The sequence below is a fragment of the Prionailurus bengalensis genome, chromosome E4 (assembly GCF_016509475.1).
Source record: "Prionailurus bengalensis isolate Pbe53 chromosome E4, Fcat_Pben_1.1_paternal_pri, whole genome shotgun sequence".
NCBI lineage: Eukaryota > Metazoa > Chordata > Mammalia > Carnivora > Felidae > Prionailurus > Prionailurus bengalensis.
Genome location: NC_057360.1, coordinates 17,026,778 through 17,049,854, shown reverse-complemented (window position 1 = coordinate 17,049,854; position 23,077 = coordinate 17,026,778). Strand labels below are relative to the sequence as shown.

Genomic DNA, 23,077 nt, shown 5'->3' with positions numbered 1-23,077 from the left:
GTGCCGGTCCTGAACTCCTCTGATCAGTCTCTTTACCTCTCTTCACCTTCTCTGACTCCCTACCACTCACACCAAGGATTTAAGCCCATGTAATTAATGCCTTTTATCATTTTCACCCAACAACACGGTTTGAAGTAGAAGGTGGAAGAGGACGGGGCCAGGAGTCCCAAAGCTCAAGGTTTGTCCGTAACTGGGTCAAGACAAGGTGCGAGGACCCCCCAGCTGACCCGTGGTAGAAACCCATCAGCAGACCAGGGCTTGTCTTTTTGCAGGAAAAATTTCTGAGTCTAGCAAGATCTGTTTGGTAAATGACCTGAGAAGGCCTGAGGGCTCCCCCTCCTCCTCTATAACATCCGTCTGAGGCCACAGTCCCATTCTCCCTCCCCTTTCCAAAGCCCCTGCGTTCTCTGCTCTTCTCCCCAGGGCTGGATAACATACACAGGATCACATCCCAGGGCCGCTACGAGCTGCGTGTGGACATGCGTGACGGCCAGGAGGCCGCCTTCGCCTACTATGACAAGTTCTCTGTGGAGGATGGCAGAAACCTGTACAAACTGCGCCTGGGAGTCTACAATGGCACCGCAGGTACCCCGGCCCCCAAGCAGACAGACCCCAGGGCGTGTGCGAATCCCCTGCTAGCCACAGTGAGGGCGGAGGGCCAGGAGTCCCGGGTGCTGGTCCCGGTTGTCCAGAGCCACTCAGGTGACCTGCAGTCAATTTCTAAGGACTTCAGTTTCCTCATCTGGAAAATCATAATAATGATGCCTGCCCTACTGCACAGAGTAGTCAGGAAAAAAAAAAAATGCTATCAATGCAGTGAAAATACTTTCAAAGTTTAAAAGAAAAAAAGTGCCATGTGAGGGCAAAGGATTATTTTTCTTGTCCAGATTAATCAATATGGGCTCTTATCCAATGAGAGCATAATCAGCTATTGTCTGGCTAGAAATTCCCCCCACGATGACATCTAGGAAAACTGTCTTGCAACTAATGGAGACAAAGCAGATCCCTCCATACGTTCTGAGATGACCCCCTCCTATCAGCAGTCCTGCCTTCATCGGGTGCAAACAAGAGCACTGGAATGAACCTCGCTGGCCACATTTCTTTTCATTCCTCCACAAGAACCAAGTACATGGTCACGTTTCCTATATAGATTTTTATGACATCTCTACTAAGTAGAACAACCATCTCTATGAGTTCTGTTGCATTAATAGTTTTATCAGAACATAATATCCAGTCTCCTTCTTAGGCTTTGCCAATCTGTTTCCTGGGTTCTATTATAGCACATTTCATAAGACCTGTTTTGCCAAATATTCTACTGTTAGGTACACGGAGTTATTGGTCCTTTCATTAACTCCAATCTTAGGGCTAAATGCTAGTGTATAATTTTAGCAGCATTTTTATGCCTCTCGGAATTAAGCAAATCGGCAAGGTGTTGCCCTTCCAATTACTGCCTCTGTCCAATTATTTCTCTTCTCAGCCAGGTATTGTTACTCCACAAGAAGACACGCTTTGCTATTGTTCACAGTGGTGATTATTCCCAATGGCAGTCAGTCGGATCTGCCTGAAGTGCCCCTAACAAAAATTCCAATTTGCCACACTTTGGGCATAAAATCGCTATTGAAATGGAGTGTGCTAAACAAGACATCAGACTAAACCATTTCAAAAAAATCTGATACCATCCACTCCCTAAGAGTAGAATTGCACCTGCAGAAAAGCAGCTCTTATCCTCCCCATAGGAAGGAAAGCAACCCCTTCCGGTTGCTCCCATGTCCCACCTTCCTCCCCCTCTTCACCTGCTCCAGGCCTCTGCCTCTCTCTGCCTCCATCGGCCCAGCCACTGCTGACTTTCCTGCAGCTCTGTCTTGCTACTGGGTCCCATGGGGGGCAGGACTGTTGCTCCACATTGTACTCTCACGTCTCACGGGAAAATCCTGCCGGCAAATTGGCCAATCACCAAAAATTAATTACAGTGGGAGCCCTCCCTTCAAATATTCAGTTCATTTTCCTCAAAAGATGAAAACCCGCACTTACGTAGTCTGCCCCCTTCTCTGCGCAACTCTGCCCAATGGTAGAATTGCTTTGTCTAGACCAGAGGTCTCCAGAGGGGAAGAGGTCATCCTCTCTTTCTGGCTTTTACCATTGCCCAATTCCCCTGGCCTTTATCTTGACTTACTGCTCACTTTATTGGCCCTATTGGCAATACCCCATCCCATGTCTTCCAATCCAAGTTTAGCCCTTTCTCTTGTCCCCATTTCTCAAGGCTATAAAAACCCAAGTCTCTAATCAGGACTCTAGATTAGAACTGAAAACTCCAAATCAAGTTATCAATAAGAGGTTTTTGAGCAACCCCTAGATGTTCATTGTACAAGTTATGGGGACCCAAGAGAAACATAAGACATGGCCTCTGCATGAACTAAACATCTATTTCTTTAAAACAATTTTTTAATGTTTATTTATTATTGAGAGACAGAGAGAGACAGAGCATGAGCATGGGAGGGGCAGAGAGAGGGGGAGACACAAAATCTGAAGCAGGCTCCAGGCTGTGGGCAAGCTGTCAGCACAGAGCCTGACGCAGGGTTCGACCTCACAAACTGCAAGATCATGACCTGAGCCGAAGTCAGACGCTTAACTGACTGAGCTACCCAGGCGCCCCTCTATTTCTTTTAAAAGATCCACAAGGGACACCAGCTCTTGATCTCAGTGTTGTGAGTTCGAGCCCCATGTTGGGTATAGACATTGCTGAAATAAATAACTTAAAAACATTTTTAATTAAAAACCTTAAAAAGAATCACAAAAGAAATGGTACTCACTTCCAGCTTACTAGGTGCTCATTGGCCTAAGAAGGAGCAACATCTGTCTGGGACCCCAGTGGTGAGGGAAACAGTCCAGAGAAGGCAAACCCTGGAAGAGAAGTCACGGAAGGAGCTGTTACCGTGGAGGAAGGGCAGGCATGAAGGTCCTTGTTGCCCAGGGAAGGTGTGACTTCGGAAGAACAGAAAGAAGATTGGTAGAGAGTAGGGTGAAGCTGGACCCTGAAGGGCCTTAGAAAAGGGGGCCCTCTTACTATGGTGAGCAGGGGAGAGTCCCGGTAGGTCCTGAGACTTCGGGATTTGGGGGCTTCTAGGAAGATCAATGTGACAGCCATAAATTGGATGAAGTAAATCTGAGTGAAGAACAGACACCAGCTGGCATGAGCTGGTGCATTAATCTTGGTAGGAGATAATAGGAGACTTGACTAATGTCAGGAATTAAGAGAAAGGTATAAATCTGAACAGTGGTTTAAGAGAGAAAAACCAAGACTCACACAATGAATTGAATACATGAGGTGGGTATAAGGCAGAAGTGGGAAGGGGAGCCAGATCTGGGGAGGAGACAAAGACCAATGCTGGGATCTATCCCAGACAGCGGCAGGTGACCCCAGAGTGGAAGGTGGAGAGAATTGTTCCTGGACAGCAGTGAGGGCAGATTCTAGATTACAGAGGAGCAAGAGGGAGATGAGAAGATGAGGTGGACAGAGGCAACAGAGTTGAACTGATGGTAAAGAAAGGGTCACTAGACAATAGGACTAATCCAAGAATTTTAATTTCTTTAATGTTTTATTTTGAGAGAGAGAGGGAGAGAAAGAGAGAAGCATGCATGTGCATGAGTGGGAGAGGGGCAGAGAGAGAGAGAGAGAGAGAGAGAGAATCCCAAGCAGGCTGCATGCTGTTATTCAGAGCTCCAATTCACGAACTGTGAGATCATGACCTGAGCCAAAAATCAAGAGTCGGACGCTTAACTGACTGAGCCACCCAGGTGCCCCCTAAGGATTTTTAAAGATAAAAGATATGAATATGATTTATTATTGAAGGAATTGAAAATGCTAAATATATATGTATATATATATGTGCAAATATATAAATATATATATGCAAAAAAAAGAAAAAATAAGAAATATTTTTTGCCTTCCTCTGGACCTAGAAGAAATGGGAAAGAATGAATTACAGGCAGTGGGATTATCTCTCAATGGACAAAAAGTCTGATCCCCTGTAGACTGGCAGGAGAAGATGAAAATGATGGGATAGAGACAGGATATGTTGAGTTGGTGACCCAACTGACCTGAGAGGATCAAACTTCCCCATAGAATAAAGATCATCCCCTAAGAGCTAAGCTGTGGTGGGAAGCAGTCGAGGCACTGAGTGGCTACCATGAGTGTGGACTCAGATGCCACAGATGACCCAGAACTATGGTCTCTTGCAGCTTAAAGGGAACTCAGAAGCATCTACAATAATGTCCATTCAATAACATGAGCCCCTTCACGACATATCCAACTATAAATCCCACCAAAAGTTCAGCCAATAGTTATAGATTAATTACAGTTTGATCCTTTGCCTCAGTTACTCAGTTCATATGAGTCACCTGCACAACATCCCAACAAGACAATACCCAGCCTTTGTTTACCTCTAAGACTAGAGATCTTAACCCATCTCCAAGCAGTCTGTCCCATATGTGAGCAGCTCCAATAGCTGGGTAATTTTTCCTCCTATATTTAGCCAAAATATGTCTCCTCTCAGTCTCCACCTACTGATCCTCATATTCCCCCCCCCCCCCGCCATTTACTTTATTTATTTATTTTTACTTAGTAGCCCATGAGATATTTGGAGATAGTGATCACAGCCCTTGTCTCCCATTGAACCTGCTCTTCCCCAAGATACAGCCCTGGTTTTCCCAAACACTTCTCTGCCGTGGTGAAGATTTTCTCATCATGCTTTCTCCTCTGGACAGGAATTCTAGCTTGCTGAGATCCCTGTTTACATGTGGCATCATGTTTTGTGGCACATGTGGGGTTTGGGATATGGGTTGACGAGGCCTAATAAACCACGGAGAAGGCCACACCATGGATGCATGGTGGTAACCCAGACTGGTCGCGTCACCATGGCTCATGCCTATCTCCTGTGAAGATAAAGGAATACAGTGCAGGCCTGGAGGAAACAGACAGGGGTGGTGAGGTGAACTGAGAGGACACAGCTCTTAGTAGAAGGTCAGAGGGATGAGGAAATGAGTAGCAGAGAGCAGCATGGAGAGTTGCTGACCCAGGGGGTAAGGGGGAGTATGAGTTCAGTACAGCCAGGCTGAGGAAATGGGTAGAAATGGGGGAGGAGGTGAACGGAAAGTCCCTTAAGTGGAAGCTAGGTTTGTTGGGAGTGGGTCAAACGTCCAGAAAATGCTGACAAAAGAGTGACAAATCAGACAGCCTTACAAAAACATCTTTTTTACAGGGGACTCCCTCAGCTATCATCAGGGACGCCCTTTCTCCACAGAGGACAGAGACAATGATGTTGCAGTTACCAACTGCGCCATGTCATACAAGGGGGCCTGGTGGTACAAGAACTGCCACCGGACCAACCTCAATGGGAAATATGGAGAGTCCAGGCACAGTCAGGTAGGTGAGGCTCTGCCCCAGGGCTGCGGAACCCACTGTCCCTAAGCTTTATGTTCTAAATGCACAACTGGGTGTTACATTTCCCTTTATAACAAAAAAAAATAGTCTTGAGAAAGGACTATCATGAAGAGGGAGATAACCTAGGCCCTGGAATAAGGGAAGGACAAAGTAGACTCCAGTGGAGGGAAAGAAAAGCATCTGGACTCAGGAGCTAGAACTCACCCAGAGAAGCCCTGGACAACCAGTCACATTCCATTTCGTTTCCTCATCTAGATGATCCCAACAATCCCATGGAGAGATTGTCAATTTTAGGGACGGCTTACAGGCTCAACTTCATCTTAAGAAGCGTCCCAGGAAAGGAGAGATCAGAACACCAGGGTAAACTGGACTATCCCTCCCCATTAGAGACTACAAGTCCACAGACTGGGAAGAGTGATGGGTTGACCAACAGGACCAACTGGGACTTTCCCAGTTTTAGCAACAAAAGGCCAGCGGTGAGGGAAACCCCTTAGCCCCGAGCAAACCAAGATGCTGGGTCACCATAGGTGGAAACCGCCTGACTGTCCCATCAGGAGTGAGCAGTCAGACACAATTATTCTCTTCAAAATGCTTGTATACTATTGGGATTTTGAAATTCAACACTGATAACTGGTGCATGTAAATCCTGAAAGCCAAAACATTAGAGCTGGCAGTAAGAAATGATCTGAAGGGCAGCCCTAATGAACACCCAGGCCACAGGCATGTTGAGAAAGAAAAGCTGGAAAGAGACCCCGCTCCTTTGACCTTATGAGGGAGCCGGACCGCAAAGCTTCACATTAATGAAAAATGGCTAAATCCACATCTTGGATTCCCCCCTCCTGCTGTTCTCCTCCTTTTCAAGCTGGGTGCTCCCTCTGGAGGGAGGCGGTGACTGACGTGCTCATCTGTCTCCTTCCCAGGGGATCAACTGGTACCATTGGAAGGGCCACGAGCTCTCCATCCCTTTTGTGGAAATGAAGATGCGCCCTTACAGCCACCGTCTCACGGCGGGGAGGAAACGGCGGTCCTTGCAGTTCTGAGCAGTGGGCGGCCGCGGGCCAGCTGACCTTCTCTGTCATCTGTTTGTATCTTATAATATGAAACAAGGGGTGGGGGGTAAGAGTGATGTGCTTTGCAACATGTTAAGGGTGTTTGAGGAAGCAGGCCGCAGCTGCTCGTGGTTTCTGCTGTCCCGGGCCTGGCCCTCGGCCTCCATTCTCCCTCCCAGCCAGTCATCCGGAACCTTCCCCTCTTTTCCCACCAAGGTGGGAAAGTGTGAAATATTTTTTTAAAAGACCGATTTAAAGGCAAGTCCTGGAGTCAGATTGCTATGGCAACGGGCCTTCTTTTCCTGCCCTCCTATGAGTTGCCCTTCCCTTCCAGGTATTTGTGCTCTGGTCACTGCCTTGGATGGCCAGGTTCTCTCACCAGCCCACGGCAGAAGCCTCGGCACGAGAGCTCCGCCAACAGCTCCCCGTAAGAGGAAACAGATGAGTCTCACTGCATCCCGACAGCCCAAGTTCTTTTTAATGGGCCAAAGATTCTCATTTTCTGACACTCTTACCAGCCCAGTGTCCTATTACCTTCTGAGATCAGTGGCCTCTTTTCCAGCCCCAATCAATCATGTGCCTACTACCCTCCGACCCTTAGACGCCCACGGCCCCACGAGCCCAGCCACTGTTTGCTCTGGACTCTGGTTCCCAAGGCATTGCCCACACCTGGCCCTGGGCTGTACAGTGGCTGTGTCCCTGAGGGTCTTAAGTCACTGCCCCCTCTCTCGGGTCAGACAGACAGCAACTTCCTTTGTGGGTGAAAGGGGGAGATGGTTGTAGATTTAGTGCTTTGGAGTCACACAGTGAGGAAAGGACAAAAGAAGTAGAAATCAAGGCATCTGCCATTTGAGATTACAGGTCCCGTGGGAAACACAGATCCTACCTGGCTCTGTTTTCTTATTTCTGGTCCTATGTGCCATGGACCCTTTTTTTTTTTTTTCCTGAATTGCAAACAGAAGACCTCGTTTCCATCTTCAGCCAGGCTCAACCTTAATGTGGGTGGCTTAATAAGAGTCAGAAGGAGAAGTTATAGGACCAGCCAGCCATTCCCCTGACTGATAATTCCTGGAAAAAGGTGAAATTCGGCGTGGGGGTGGGGTGGGGGTTCTCTATTTTGGTCCCGCGGGAAATAGGAATGACCCCTTTAATGAGTTGACATCATGAGAAGCCTCTCTCCATCTTCTTTTATTATTCTGCCTTTGAAAGGAAAAATGAAAAGTGCCAGAGGAAATTACATCTGGAAATCCAAAGGTGAAAAGGGGAGGACTGTGGGCCCACCTCCCACGTTATGAGATGTGCTTCTCTTCACTACCATGATTTGATTTTTAAGCCCAAGAGAGCTGGAGGCTCTACAAACCATGACCCCTCGACTTCTCCACATCAAATGTCAGCTGTAGCCATCCCTGTAGCATCTGCCAAAATCCACACCCAGAGCCCTTGCTGCCTTCCCCCTTTCCTCTCCTTTTCCTCAAGGCCCCAGCTCTGTTTCCTGTAGTGCCTGCATTCAGCCAAACTAGGGCATCTTGTTCCTTTCCCAGCCCGTTGCTGGAAGAGCCTGAAAGTTAGCATCTTGCTAATGGAAACAACTACACTGTAACCAAGCCCTGATCACCAGGGAAGGACAGCCCCTCGGGCTGCTGATCACACTCCTGGTGTCTTAAGGATGAAGTCAGCTGCCACCAGCGTCAGGCTCTCCTTTAGCAGCCCTCCGAGGCCTCATGCGCTGCTCTGTGCGGACATGAGTGACAGACCCGACTGACAAACCCGGTGCTGAGAAATGGAAGTCACGACGCCATTTCTCAGTTCGGCGGGGGCTTCAAAAAGAACTAGGAGGAGGAGGAGGAGGAAGGAGAAACAATCCTTTCAAGAAACCCATAAGTTAAAGGAGATCCAGCTAGAGAGTGGGACACCTGGCCATAGTATGGAGCATGCCAAAAGGAAGCTGGGAGCTGAGGCAGAGGTCCACCCCGGCCATCTTGTTGGCCCTGTGACATCAGGGAGGCTGTTTTCTCTCTCTGGACCTCTGTTTCCTCTCCTGTTGAATCAAAGCTTAGACTAGAATGGCTACTAACTTCCTTTTCAGTTTTGATAGTCAGTAATGCTAGTGTCTGATCTGAAAATCTAAGTATAATTGGGCATTGATGAGAAAGCACAATTAAGTAATTAAAATTCACCAGAAGCCTTGCTTTACTGAATGGAAGGAAGGAAGGAAGGAAGGAAGGAAGGAAGGAAGGAAATAAGGAGGGAGGGAGAAGGAAGGAAGGAAGGAAGGGAAAGAGGGAGGAAGGAAGGGGAGAAAGAGGGAGGGATGGAGGGAGAAGGAAGGAAGGAAGGGGAGAAAGGGAAGAAGGGAGGGAGGGAGGGAGGGAGGGAGGAAGGAAGGAAGGAAGGAAGGAAGGAAGGTTGGTTTAGAAGTCATAAATAAAACACACACACAAGAAAAAATTTTTCAGAAGAGGTAATGCCAAGTAAGAGGCTGAACTCATTTTGTCCATAAAAGCAGAGCCCAGGGGCCTGGGTGGTGCCCATACAGCCTACCTCATCCAGGAAACTGAAACAAAGAGCTTATGAGTCCTTGTGTGGTCAATTCAGGTGAAAGCCAAGAAGTATCAGTGGAAACCAAAAGCTGCCTTTCATTATAACCATTTTACCCTATGGAACATTTTTATAAATAGTATCAGCAGCATTGCCTGAATTCTTTTCAAAAACTTTTAAAGCAAGAAAGGGACTTCAAAGATTAACTCGCCCAACCTCCTATAAAAGGATGTATAGATTCCTTTTATTAAATTGAGTGATTTTCTCACGAGCTTTCACCATTTTCAAGAGACACTGTGCCCTGTTCTCTCCCCAAGACCCATGATCAACTAAACTGAAAGCTTCTTAACTTTACTCACTGATTCCTGCTTATCTCGTTCCTCCACATTTGTGTTCTTCCCAAAGGTGGGTCCAGTAAGCAATACTCACAAAGCACTGACCTAAGCATACCAGTTTCCCTCAAGGGACCCTCAAGGAATAGAATTGGACCCTGCCCAGAGGCTATTTAACTGCAGGATAAGGATTTAATCCCAATCCTAATTACAGGCACTTACAAACGGATAAAACCTACCAATGACTAGATCCAAGATCCAGACAGTTTTTCCTTTTTGCATTTCCCCATCAGATAAAGACAGTTCCCTACAGAGTAACTCACATTCTCCAGAGTTCTTTGGAGAGTAAAGGAGGTGGGTATAAGAGTGGGGGGAGGGCGAAGGTGGGGGAAAAAATCCGTGGAAAACTCTAGACTGGATTTAAGTGGAGGAGGGCGACTTGCTAGGTGTGGCCACGAGGTGGCGACCACCACCCCCAGCCACCATCTATAACTATGAAACATGGTGGGAGTTGAGGACAGCAAGCTCTTTGGGGTTTCCAGAAGAACTCACACCAAACCAAGATTCAGGAAAACCTGAAAACTGATTTGCACAGGAGGTTGAATTGTAAAAGAAGAACAAAAATGGCAGCAAGGAAGTGCAGAGCAAACTTCCACAAATAGTTAAACCCACCGCGCCCCCACTCAGCTGCTTGTGAACTGGTAAGACACCTCCCACCCTCTTCCCTGGAAACCAACCAGCTCTCTGCACACTGAAAACTGTTATTTCACAGACAAACCTAAAAACCCAAGGTTGCCAGTGAGCTCCGTGCCAAACCAAACAACCCTCATCCCGTTTGTACTTTGAAAAATCCCATCTCGGAACAGAGCTGTAGATTATGGGACACTAGGTCATTATGGAATCTTTTTCAAAGAGCTCATTTAAAAGCATCAGTTGAGAAAGGGTTTGTGAGTTCCTCTTTGTCTTTTCCTCTGGAGAAAAAGTGGAACCTGGCAGCCGCAGATGCGCATAGCTGAGGAGGCTGAAGTAGACTAGCCCCTGACCCAGACTTGCACGTATTCCTGGGCCATGAAAACAATTTTCTTCTTCTTCTTTTTTTTTTTTAACCTCCCCTGAAATTTTGGCTCAGGAAGAACCACTTACTCGGGGTACATGCTTGCTTTCTATCATCAGACTCCTAGTCAGTCTAATTCCTCACTTCCATTTCTTTCCCTCCAAAGGGGGCACTCTATTTGCATCTCACTGGTCCTAAAACTTTGAAAAGGAAAGATTCAAACCTCAGTTTAGTTTCAATAATCCCACAGAAGATGGAATAATTTGTTCATTTGCTTCAAACCGGCCAAGGCCGTGGGACCTCAGAGGCCTGGGGCGGGAGTGGTGAAGTTTGGGAGTCTACCTCTTCCACAAAGCCCCAGATGCCAGGAAGTGGCCAACTCAGCTCCACCCAAACCTCCCTGGGTGGCCCGTCTTTCTCCAGGTGACAACGACAGAGAGGTTCTGCACTCAGGGAAGGCGACACACAGGGCTGGCTTCCGGGTTCTGCCTGTAGCTTCTGTCTGGCTATACCTCCGGGTCCTTGGGCCACATTCCTGAACATCTTTGACTAAATGTTGCCCCAGACCTTTGTCTCTCCCATAACCCCACCCCAACACAAATGTGACCGAGTCTCCCTCAACTGTAGTCCAGCATTTAGGTGCCACCAGGCCAAATGAGAATTCACAGACCAGATGAAACTTCCAAAAGCAAGTAGGGAAAAAGCTCTAGTGTGCTGGAAGTGGGTGTGTTATGTACATTCAGGTCCGGTTTGAAAGAAGGGCTCTGGTTCACCCTAATTGTAGCCACATTAGATTTGCTTGTGTCCATTCTGTATTCCTCAAGCCTTGAGAAATGGCTGGGAAGAAGAAAACATATAGAACATAATACAATACAATACAATACAATACAATACAATACAATACAATACAATACAAGCATATGGATGATTGGAAACTAAAAGCAAGCCTCTAGGGATGCCCACAGTCGAAGGACAGAGAGCAAGTGCGAGGGACCCTGCTACAGGGACCTGCATCCTTGACTTCTGGTCTCACCTCCCACCAGAGCGCCTGTCAGTTCACCCCTTTCACCTGAGGAGAAACTAAGGCACCAGAGGCTTACTGCCACAGAAAATGAGAAGAGAAGGGCTCTCTTTGCTTGCTCAACCAGTCCTGCCTGGACCTCCTTCATGGCACCCACCAGCCTGATTTGTCATCTCTAGCATTTCTGATTCACGTTTCAAGGTCACCCCTTGCCTGAAGCATGACTTCATTGCACCTGCAGTATTTCATTGTCCAAATGTCCTTGGCAAACCTCACAGTCTTTGGACAGCGTTGCCTTTTCTCCAAACCGGAAATCCTCCCTCCCTCCCTCCCAAGCTTAATAAGGCTGTTGCCGAGTATCCAAATAACACAGCTCTTGTTCCTCAGACAAGCTCTGCCCCCTCTGTAGACTTGACAAAACAGCTCCTCATTTTCGACTGTGAGGCTGGGCTGAGGCTAAATTTCCAGTTCAGAAAAACATGTAACCCTTTTGAGTCTCACCGATCGGTTCTCACAGGTACTGCCATTGGCTCATTGGCACGGGGGGCTCATGGGAGGTAGAGGAAGCATTCCAGAGGCTGGGAACACCTAAGCCACAGAGAGGATTTGGGTCCGGATGTATGGCCAGGAGGCAAAGCACAGATGGGAACTATTGTTTTCTTCCTATTCCTGGTTTAGCACCCTCAGGGACACCCTGTGTTGCTCTGTAACATCCTGCCACTGGACGCTAATGTGCTCAACACCGCCTTTAAAAGGCAAACGTTGGGAACATACCTTCAGAGCTAGAGAGGACTGGAGGCCACCTACCCTGGCCGTCTCATTTCATGCTTCCGGAAACAGAGGCCCAGAAAGGTTAGGCAACCTGCCCAAGGTCATACAGCTAGTCAGTAACAGAGCTGAGATCCTATCTGGCATAGGCCTTTTAATATTTCTCTCCCCAAGTGAAGACCAAGAGACATGGCATCACTGCACTCCTACTACTTTCCAGATACTGCGCGAGGAACTTTACATATGTCACTTCATGAAACCCTCACCACAACCCTGACTCAAGTTTAACCATCCTATAGATGAGGGAATGGAGGCACAGAAAGGTTTGGTACCATGCCCAAAGTCACAGAGTCACTAAAGAGAGCTATAATCAGAATCTCCCTAATTCCAAAGCCCTTGTTTTTGCTACTTCAGAAGGCTGCCACCCCTCCTATTTGTTTAGCCGCACGGCCGCCATCTTGGATTTGTTAATGTTTGTACAAAGGGGCTTATGATGCCACTTCCCTCTTTCTTTTACGAAAAGGGAATTCTTGAGTTGTTTTTGCCACATCCTCCAGGGGACCTTTAACCTTACCGTCAGAAGTAAGAAGCATCCTAACAGCTTTTTCCTTTTCTTTTTTTTTCTTTTTTTTTTTTTTTTAATTGGGAAGTAAGAAAAAGATTTACAGCAAGTCGGTAGCAGACAGAAAAGACCAGGACACAAGCACTATTTTCCCCAACACCACTCCTTTGGGAATATAGTGGCCTCTTTCCCACCCAACATTAGAAGAGTAGGAAATTCCAGAGTCATTCTTCTCAAACTGGGAGGACAAGATTGGCAAGACTGGGGAGAATAAATACGGCACATGTTCCCTCGGGCACCAGTTTCACTCCAGAATTTTAGAGGAAAGGAGTTACATGACTCATATATTGAAACCAATACAGACAGTATCAAATGCAGAAATCCCATGAATCTTTAGGTTCAAATCAGCAGGCTGCAGACTGATTTCGGCTCTTTCCTCCCAGACTTTCATGGGTATGATCAAAGTGTCCCAGGGTTGTGGTGAGGGTCAGTGAAAGCTTTGAGGAATGAGGCTCGAAGAAGGCAGGAGACTAATGTTACTTATTCCCCTCTTCCCTCATCTCTCTAGTGTGCGGGGTGGTCTCAGAGGACAGTTAGGTACAAACTCAGCTCTCTTTGCCACATTAGGGAATTTAGAAGGAAATTAGTACTTGGTAAATAGTATTTTTGGTTGCCAGGCCCAAACTCCAGAAATGAATGCCTTCCTCTTAATCGAATGCCACTTATGTATAAAGGAATAGATTTCCCCAAGACAGAACTCTGAATTTTATGGTCCTCTTCCACGTGGAGGCTGCAGGGGCAGCAGAGATATCTACGTGTTAGATAGAGCAGACGCCATGGTTTCTACAAAAATGGCAGCCAAGTAAGTGCCCACCTACCTACCCCCTTTCCCTGCCCATGCCCTCTAGACTCACACCCTGGTCCCACAGACTCAAGGCTCAGAATCTGGATGAGTTACTAGTAATACCACTGACCCCTCCTTCCTATCCTTCACACAGACACAGCCATCCGGTCATTCTGCCCTCGGTTATGCCCCAGGCCCATAGGAACCCCTGGGTACCCTGAGCAAGTCACTGTGACTTTGAGGGAGCTGTTATCTTGGGCCCGGGGAACCTGAAACCCACCCTGGTGGTCTCTAGATCGTTGTCCTGAGAAACCATAAACACCAAGTCCTCCGATGCCCTCGAATTTGAGTTTGTCGTTTTAACCTTTAACAGCCTTTTCAGGTAAAAATAACAACAACCAATTTACCGACTTTGTAGCTACGCTGTGCTTGGGAAAAGCATTTGCTTCAAAGAAAGACGGGAAGAAAGAAAAAAAAAAAAAACAAGAAGCAAAAGGGAGTACCTACTCCTCAGGCGATGTACACTTTAATGAACTGAAATAAAAATAAAAACAGAGGAAGGGAGAGGAGATACCAACTTGCCCCATCGTTTCCTGGCACTGTAGCTCAAAGACTGGAATCTCCACTTGTTAACCATTGTTAACTAGTATTTTTAGTCCTGATTGCTTTTAGCCTCTGTATAGTTCCTTTTTTAAACACATTTTCTATACGTCAATAAAAGATCCTGAAGGAGTGGTGTGCATCTTCCAAGTCCTGTGGGGAATTATGGAGGCATGCCTTTCTTAATGACCGGCCTGCCTTCTTGGCTCTGGGCCTCCTCCCCTCAGCGCTTACCCACGACTGCTACCAAAATGTCTTCTCTGCATCACCCTGTTGTGTTGGCGGCTATCATCACTGAAGGTCCTGCTACTCCACCTGTGTCCCTTGCCTTCCTTGATCCTGTTGTCTCACTGTAGCCTTGCCTTCTCTACCCTCCTCTTCCCACCACCTACCCTTCCTCCCTCTGCCACTGTCTCTCTTTCTCCTCTGCCTCCACCCAGTCTGAATTCTTCCTCTCACCGGTTGCTTTCACCCTCAGAAAAGGTCCCTGACGAGTGGTCACTTTTGCTGGATGCCCCAGCGTCACCCAGACTGGTCCAGGCTATGGTTTGGAGCCCTCGATCAGCCACAAAGACTGACTTGCTGTCCGGTTCCCTCAACCCTGGAGCGCCCAGTGGTAGTAGCCGCATCTCCAAAGCTCTAGTGCCATCTATGGGCACTGGCGGAGAATATTTAATTGTCTTAACTTGCCCAGCCTGTCTGCCCTCAGTAGCTGAGTCTCCAGCTCCTGTGACCACCTGCCTCTCAGGCTTGGTCACCTGAAAAACATTCTCCCTTTCCCTCCCTTGAAAATGAGCGCGGTGCACATTGTGAGATCAACTCTCACCTCCAGGTCATATAGGTAACACCCAGCCAGGTGATAGCCTGGAAGAGCAGGGGTATGAGGGAAACTTCCATCGGGCTCAGTTCCACAAGAACACAAAGCAGAAGTGTAGAGACAATAACAGAGTGTAGTTGGGGCGTTGAACCCAGACAAGCCCTCTCCCCCACTCGAGGTGGAGGGGCATTCCAGGAGACTACCCGGGGGACAGTCCACCTGGCTGTGTCTTATGATAAGAGGAATTACCCAGGGGGGAAAGGTGAGGAGGGAACGACAGCACGAATAAGAGTCAGAGGGCATTTCTTCTGGTATTTTCTAGGCTCCAGCAAGCCTCTTCCCAACCCTGGGCCATGTAAGAGACAGGGGCAAAATCCCAGCCTCCAGCTACGTGGCGGTCTCCCACTGAAGCTCCTGCCCTACCCCAGCAGCGGGACGGACACTTTTGCAGCTCATTCCCTGCGGCTCATTTCCTTTTCCTCCATCATTTCCTAAAATACAGATTTCTGTGATAGCAGCAAGAGAGGCCATCTAAAACCAGTCACATTTCCTGGTCCCGTTTTAAACAAGCCGCCCCGGAAACCCATACCTGAGGAGTGACCGTTGTAATGTGCAGATAAAACCCATCACCTGAATCTCGTTCCTGCATGTTAAGTGGGCAATGGGAACTAGACATATACAGTGGAACATAAAGGAATTTCAGTCATTAGTATTTATTCCTGAGGCAGCTGAATGCTAACATTATGTTTTCACTTAAATGAGTATGATTCACCCATTGCTTAAGACCTCTGGGTGCATTTACAATGATCTGAACACAGATTTAATTATTGCTGTGTTGTGGGAACTAAGGACTGCCACAGGGAAAATTAAAAGTGGATTATTAAGCAAGAGAAATGTTAGCAGCATTAGTAATCAGTGCAATTACCAAGAACCCAACGTAAACACAGTAGCGTCTTCTCTCCCGTGATGACCCGAGTGGCCCTGGGGACATGTGCCTCAGCAGCCACCTCTTTGCCTGTCAGCAGTAAGACATCATTAAGGAATAAGGGCTCCTGGGGCCTGTATCTCTCCTCTCATGTGAAATGCACACTACACTTCACTGCCCAGCCTTTCAAAGAATCATAAAAAGAACATGTATTAGACTCGTAAATCCTCACATAACAACGTCTCTTGTTCCTCTTCTCTCATCTCCCCACGTGAGTTCAGTGAACACCTACCACAGACCAGGCCCAGCACTGGCTCTGGGTGGACAGGGACGAAAGCCTGGCCCTTCCTTGGAGAGACAGAGTCTCTTTCTGCCTCATTCCGTTTCCATCTACTTGCACCACACTCCCTACTCCCCAGCCCAGATAGTCCACACGTATGTGGATGAAGCCCTTTGCGTCAAACATTTTAAAATAGGTTCGAGAAAATTTTCCAAATTTATGTTTCCATGTTCGTGAGGAATGGAGACGAGATGTACAGTAAAAGAATTCAGTTAATTAGGAGGAGGGTTGTCATTTCAATATTGACAATATTCTTTTTTAAACCTAGGCCTATTTCAAACACTTCAAATGCTAAGAAAAGTGGCAATTAAGGAGCTTTGGATTCAAAGAGAAGCTTTTTGAATCCAAAGAGCTCACAGAACATTCTCAAAGGACTGATTACTATAGAATCTTCCATGGTTGGGAGAGCAGAGGGGAGGGAGGGCATTACAAAAGGTTCTGATATTTTAAGATGTTGATGCCCTTTAATGCCTTAAATGAGAAATGCTATGATCAGAGATCACGGCCAAACACTCATTCATAGCTTGTGTGAAAGCTTTGGGTCTACTCTTCATGACAAACAATAAGCCCTTTGGAGGTTTCTGGGAAATAAGCGTAAATAACAAGAAATGCAGCAACAATTATGAAAATTTGATATGCTAGCTGTACAGGAAATTTAAAGATCCAAGAAAAACAGTGAGAACGATGAAGAAATGTATAAATTACGTCTGTGCACAGGCAGTACCTGGCGTGATTTGTGACCCACACTCACTTTTTATGACTTTTTTTTCCCATAAATAAAACCCACAGAGGAATAACCAAAACTTATATTTACAACCAAAGCTACACGGAAACAATGACAACCTGGGTTGTTATGAAAGACAACTTGGCTGACTTATTGACACCGGAGAGTGAGGAATCACTGAAGAAATCAAGGTGGAACCATCTGTCCTCCTCTTCGACCCCCCCAACCCCCATCTTGTGCCATTTAAAGACCTTGAGAGGTATTCGTGTAAATTTAGTCTTCAACATTTCTCTTCCAAAGAAACGACCTGAATTTTAACTCCATTTGAAACATCCATGCTTGCCACAAGGCAGGGTTTTAATACAGCAGGGCTATTGGCATTTTGGTCAGATGGTTCCTTGTTGTGGGAAACTGTCCCGTGCATTGCAGAGTCCTTAGCAGCATCCCTGACTCCTCCCCGCCACAATCCAGAGGACCACCACCGTCCTACAACCAAAATATCTCTGGATACTGCCGAATGCAGTTTTGTCCTGGGGTGGTGGACAAAATCTCCCTAAGTTGAGAAGACAGTGAGTAGGGAGATTTATCACAAAAATGAGATGACTTCAATCCAGGGATTGTTGAAGCAACATTTTAAGAATCCAGCTCATTTCAATCCAAAAGACAAAAGAGCCCCCCAAATGGAACACTGCTGTAGCTTTTCTATTGAATTTCTTTTCACAAGAGTTTCTAAATGTTTGGAAAGCATGTGTCTGTGTCTTATTTGTAGTTATTTTGTTGGAATCACTCTTGGTATTTTGGTGGTACGAGATTAGATTCCAAGGTAGGGAGGAGAATTTATAAGACGGTGCTTCCAGGAGATGAGAGGTTGACTCTGGTTCAATTTGTCATGGCTGTCCAGGAATCAATTACGTTTCAAATCAAGGGTCACTTGTAAATTAGACCTTTTGGCTCTGTTGCTTCACCTGATGGACAATAATAAATGGTGTTGATTGTTTAAGATCTCTAAATACCTCACAGTCTTATATGGCCTGAGATTTCTTTAGGAAAAAAAAAAATGAGATCAAGGGTATGTTAGTCACCAACGACAGGAGGAAAGGAAGATGTCCCAAAATTCTGCCTAGGTTCAAGATTCTGATCAACTGAACAAGGAAAGCCAGTATCATTGCCCGTGCCCACAGGAGACAGTGGATATCAAAGTCACATGCCTAAGAGAGTGCTCTGTGATGTTAGGGGAAGCAAAGGGTTAACTTCACACACACACACACACACACACACACACACACACACACACATAACCCACCCAGAAAACTTTCGGGCAAAAGAAGAAAATAGATAGCTGTCCATGAAAGAAACCTACTGCCTTGCCAGCATGGGGCAGAGGACACCCACCACTGAACCGCTTTACCCAGCTCACCATCCCAAACAAGCACTTCCAGGACCCAAGAAGGGGGATGCAAGGAGGGATGCCATTTTTACTTCTAGAATTTTCAAAAGACTCGAAAGTTTGATTTTTCTTTCCTATTGTCCCAGCCATGCCTGTGGGACCACTTGGCCTAGCTTTGTGCTCAGAAAATGTCGTCATCATAGTGTATCTCCATAAAGTTCTATTAGCTATGAAGGTCATCTTGGAGCAGGAAAGAGTCAACGTGCAAGTGTGACTGGCCACAGTCACCCTCACATTTGCTTCTCCTGGTCAGATGGGAGGTCTCTGGTTCAGTCCTGAGAATCTGATGAAGTCCCTTCCTGTAGGGGTGTGTGGGGCCATAGAACTCACAGCAAGGAAATAAAATTGGGGGCTCAAATTTTGGTGCCAAAAGAGATGTCCTGCTCTGGTTCATGATTTTTTTCACTACAGGTTCTTCTTCCAGGTCAAGAGCCACTGATGCAGATCAAAAGGTGCCTCTTCCATTAGGGGATGAAACCTTTTATCAAATTTCCAGAACCATTTATTTCTCTTCCAAGACCAAGCCACTTTGAGAAGCCAAGCCCTCCAGTTGGACAGAGTAAAAAGCTTATTTTCTTTCCTGAGGGCAGGAGGGGATTGGGAAAGCATGGTGAGAGCCCCAGTGAGGGGTGTATTCCTCTCATCTGTGAGCTACTTGAGGGCAGAGACTGGGTTTTCCAGCCCATTCTCAATAGTTAGCTCAGTGCTTTCCATAGACCCAACGTAGAACTGATGGAAACTGAACTGAACGAGTCCTATCTTATGTCTATGAAAGAGACTCAAATAACTGCTTTAATTATGTTGAAACTTGGAATAGATCCCTAAAATAGCATACTTCGAGACTTTCTGAGGAACAGAGGAGAGAACGCTGGAAGTTAGGTCAAAGGCTTATGTGGACATTTCTACCATTTACGGGTAATGTGCTTGAGGGGAAGCCCGCCTGCCTCTCTGTAGCTCAGTGTCCTTATCTTTAAAATGGGAACAAGAATAACTGTCTTTCCTACTTCACAGACTACTGTGAGAAGCAAACTTGAATGTGCAGAAAATGCTTTGAGATGGGTGTCATCACTACAGGAAGGTGCTAATATGGTGACAGATGAAGGATGTTGACAATCATCCTTTAATCTCAGATACCTTCCTAGCAGTATTATGACTTAATGTGTCACTAACCTGATTCCTTAAAGCAACTTATTGCCTTTAAACAATGCAAGGCAGGGCACCTGGGTGGCTCAGTTGGTTAAGTGTCTGACTTCGGCTCAGGTCATGATCTTGTGATTCATGAGTTCAAGACCCATGTTGGGCTCTGTACTGACAGCTCAGAGCCTGGAGCCTGTTTTGGCTTCTGTGTCTCCCTCTCTCTCTCTGCCTCTCCCCACTCATACTCTGTCTCTCTGTCTCTCTCTTTATCTCAAAAATAAACAAACAAACAAAACACATTTAAAATAGTAAAAATAGGGGCGCCTGGGTGGCGCAGTCGGTTAGGCGTCCGACTTCAGCCAGGTCACGATCTCGCGGTCCGTGAGTTCGAGCCCCGCGTCAGGCTCTGGGCTGATGGCTCAGAGCCTGGAGCCTGTTTCCGATTCTGTGTCTCCCTCTCTCTCTGCCCCTCCCCCGTTCATGCTCTGTCTCTCTCTGTCCCAAAAAAAAATAAAATAAATGTTGAAAAAAAATTTTTAAATAGTAAAAATAAAAAATGCCCTGGGCAAAGTTAGAGCATCAAGGGTTAACGGATGGCTGCCTGAGAGCAGGTGGGGGTCAAGGTGGGGGAGGGGGCAGATAAGAAGCCACAGAACAAGGAACAGAGAACACAGGAGTGAAAAAAAGGCAGCCATACTGTGGCTGGCCCCATGGGTGACTCTTCTAGAGGAGAGAGGTGAAGAGGACCAGCCTGCCAGCCCACTAGGCTCCAGAGCTGTAGTCTAAGAACAATCTGGTTCCAGGCCATTCCCCCACCTTCCCTGGACATAGAATGAGGACCAAAGAGACCCTAGCAGCACTCAACAACCACCTCAGAGATGCTGAATAGCACTCTTTCAGATGTATAGGGTGAAGACTCCTCGCTGAGACTCTGTATTTATCATCCCCCCCCCCCCCCCAAGGACATCACACTTGTGGTTGAGGCCTGCTGGCTTCAGACATAAGCCCTGGAGGCCATGCTTCAAGGGCATAAGTGATGATTTCTAGGGAGGGGGCTTCTGTCTGGTTTCTAGGGAGCTGTGGACTTCAGTTTCATTGAGTGAGGTGTCTCGGGCTGGAGGTGAACTGCTCAAGGGAGAGAGAAGTTAAGCATGGCCAGCAGCACACCCACAATCCCCCTACAGGGGCCCACACACTTAGTCCCACTTCTACATAAACATGAAACAAATGATTAAAGAATGTTCATTTGAGGGGCACCTGGGTGGCTCAGTCAGCTAAGCATCCAACTCTTGATGTTGGCTCAAGTCATGATCTCATGGTTCGTGAGGTCAAGCCTGCATCAGGCTCCACACTGACAGTGGGTAGTCTGCTTGGGATTCTCTCTCTCCCTCTCTCTCTCTCTCTCTCTCTCTTTCTGCCCCTCCCCCACTTGCATGCTTTCTCAAAAATAAATAAATAAACTTTAAAAAAAAGAATGTTAATTTGAAAAGACAATTATTCTGGATGTTCACATGTCTCAGTCCTGCCTTGTCCTCAAATTCACACAGAAGCCCCACATAGGAAAGAGTGTCTGTTTCGGCCCCACAGAATGGACCCGAAATCTCCTACCAACAGAAGCATAGGCTCCCAGAGAAGACCACCCTTGGCCCTGTCCCCACCCCACCCCAGAGAGGGTGAGCTAGGAGCTGGGGGACCTCACCTCTCCCCCAAACCCCTTCCAATGGCCTGGGATTGAAGCAAGAGCTTGTCACGTCCAGCCCTGACTCATGGCCACCTTCCGCGCCACTCATCTGTCCCAGGCCCTGACCTATAAAAAGAAGAGGAACAGAAATTACCACATTCAAACTTAGTCCTTGACTCCTGGGGACACAGACAAATTGGCAGTTCATTGGGCCGGTAGTTTTCATAGCTCTGGTGGTGTCGTATGAACTGTGACAGATGTGTTGGGGCCCTGGAGCCTCTCTGCTGTAATTTTCCCCATCGAGGCATAACATTCACCCTGAAAGCAGGAGAGCACCTCCTCTCACAGAGACCCCACTGCCAAAGAGCCCTGCCAGGCAGACAGGAAGGCCATGTCTTCCAATGCAGCTTCCCTCCTGAGTCACCCAAGTGTCCTTGACCCAGAACATTCATTCACTCATTCGTTTCCTTGTTCATACAGTCATTGAACATCCCCTATCATTCTGCGCTGTGCAGGGAACTGGTGGAAAGCCAGGGCAACTGGAGCACAGTTGGGTGGTGAGTGGGTAACAAGGATGAAGCTTGGAAAGAGGACAGGACCTAATCAGACAGGGTTTTGCAAGCCATATGCAAATCCTGATCTTTTGTAAGCGTGGTGGGAAGCCTTGGTAGGACTCTAACCAGGAGGGTGAGATGACCATATATGCATGTAAAAGAGTTAGCTGGAGCACCTGGGTGGCACAGTCAGTTAAGCGTCTGAATTCAGCCCAGGTCATGATCTCACGGGTTCATGAGTTCAGGCCCCGCATCGGGCTCTCTGCTGTCAGTGCAGAGCCCACTTTGGATCCTGTCTCCCTCTCTCTGCCCTCCCCCACTCCTACTCCCTCTCTCTCTCTCTCTCAAAAATAAATAAACATTTTAAAAAAAGAGTTGGCTGTGACTATCACGTAAAGGGAGAGGAGATGCAAAAGATCTGGGGGGAAATTCAGGAGTGGTTCTGATGAGAAATAGAATAACTTGGACTTGGATTATTTCAGTAAAATCAGAAAGATAATATATATTCAAGAGATGTTTAGGAGTAAACTGACAGAAACTGAACAGTGGATGAGGAACAGTGAGGTCACAGAATGGTATATAGGATTCTGGATGGCAGTGAATGGTTGGGGAGTGGCCATCGAGGAAGGGACAAGTCACCAGGTGAGAGCCCAGGGCAGGAACTCCATTTTGAACATGAGCTAGAGACTCTCTGAGATATTCAGGCAAGAGAGCAGCTGCGTGGACAAGACTAAAGTCCAAAGGAGAGCCTGAGGCAGAGTTCTTTGAGGATCACATACAAAGCTGGCTTCTTGGGCATGTGACCTATACAATCACATGGGATCCCACGCTTAGAAGAACCCCCTGCTTGTTTTAATGCTCTGCTATCACAACCTTGAAATTTTTTTCTTTTTTTTAAAAAAAATGTTTTAATGTTTATATATTTTTGAGAGAGAGAGACAGAGACAGAGTGTGAGCAGGGGAGGTGCAGAGAGAAAGGGAGACACAGAATCCAAAGCAGGCTCCAGGCTCCGAGCTGTCAGCACAGAGCCCAACATGGGGCTGGAACTCATAACCAGAGAGATCATGACCTGAGCTGAAGTCAGACGCTCAACCGACTGAGCCACCTAGGCATCCCTTAAAATTTCTTTTCTAATGTTTATTTTTCAGAGAGAAAAATTTTTCAGACAGCATGAGCAGGGGAGGGGCAGAGAGAGAGGGAGACACAGAATCCGAAGAAGGCTCCAGGCTCTGAGCTGTTAGCA

General features: G+C 47.0%; 1 protein-coding gene across 1 annotated transcript in view; it reads left to right on the top strand.

Moving 5' to 3' along the window:
- TNR (tenascin R) overlaps positions 1-7,369 on the top strand; it is a 410,686-nt gene extending 403,317 nt beyond the window's left edge. The window contains exons 21-23 of the mRNA XM_043569008.1: positions 424-585; positions 5,259-5,422; positions 6,361-7,369. Coding sequence (XP_043424943.1) covers positions 424-585; positions 5,259-5,422; positions 6,361-6,480 — 446 coding nt within the window. The 3' untranslated portion in view covers positions 6,481-7,369. The remainder of the gene's footprint in view (positions 1-423; positions 586-5,258; positions 5,423-6,360) is intronic.
- Positions 7,370-23,077: the final 15,708 nt, after the last annotated feature.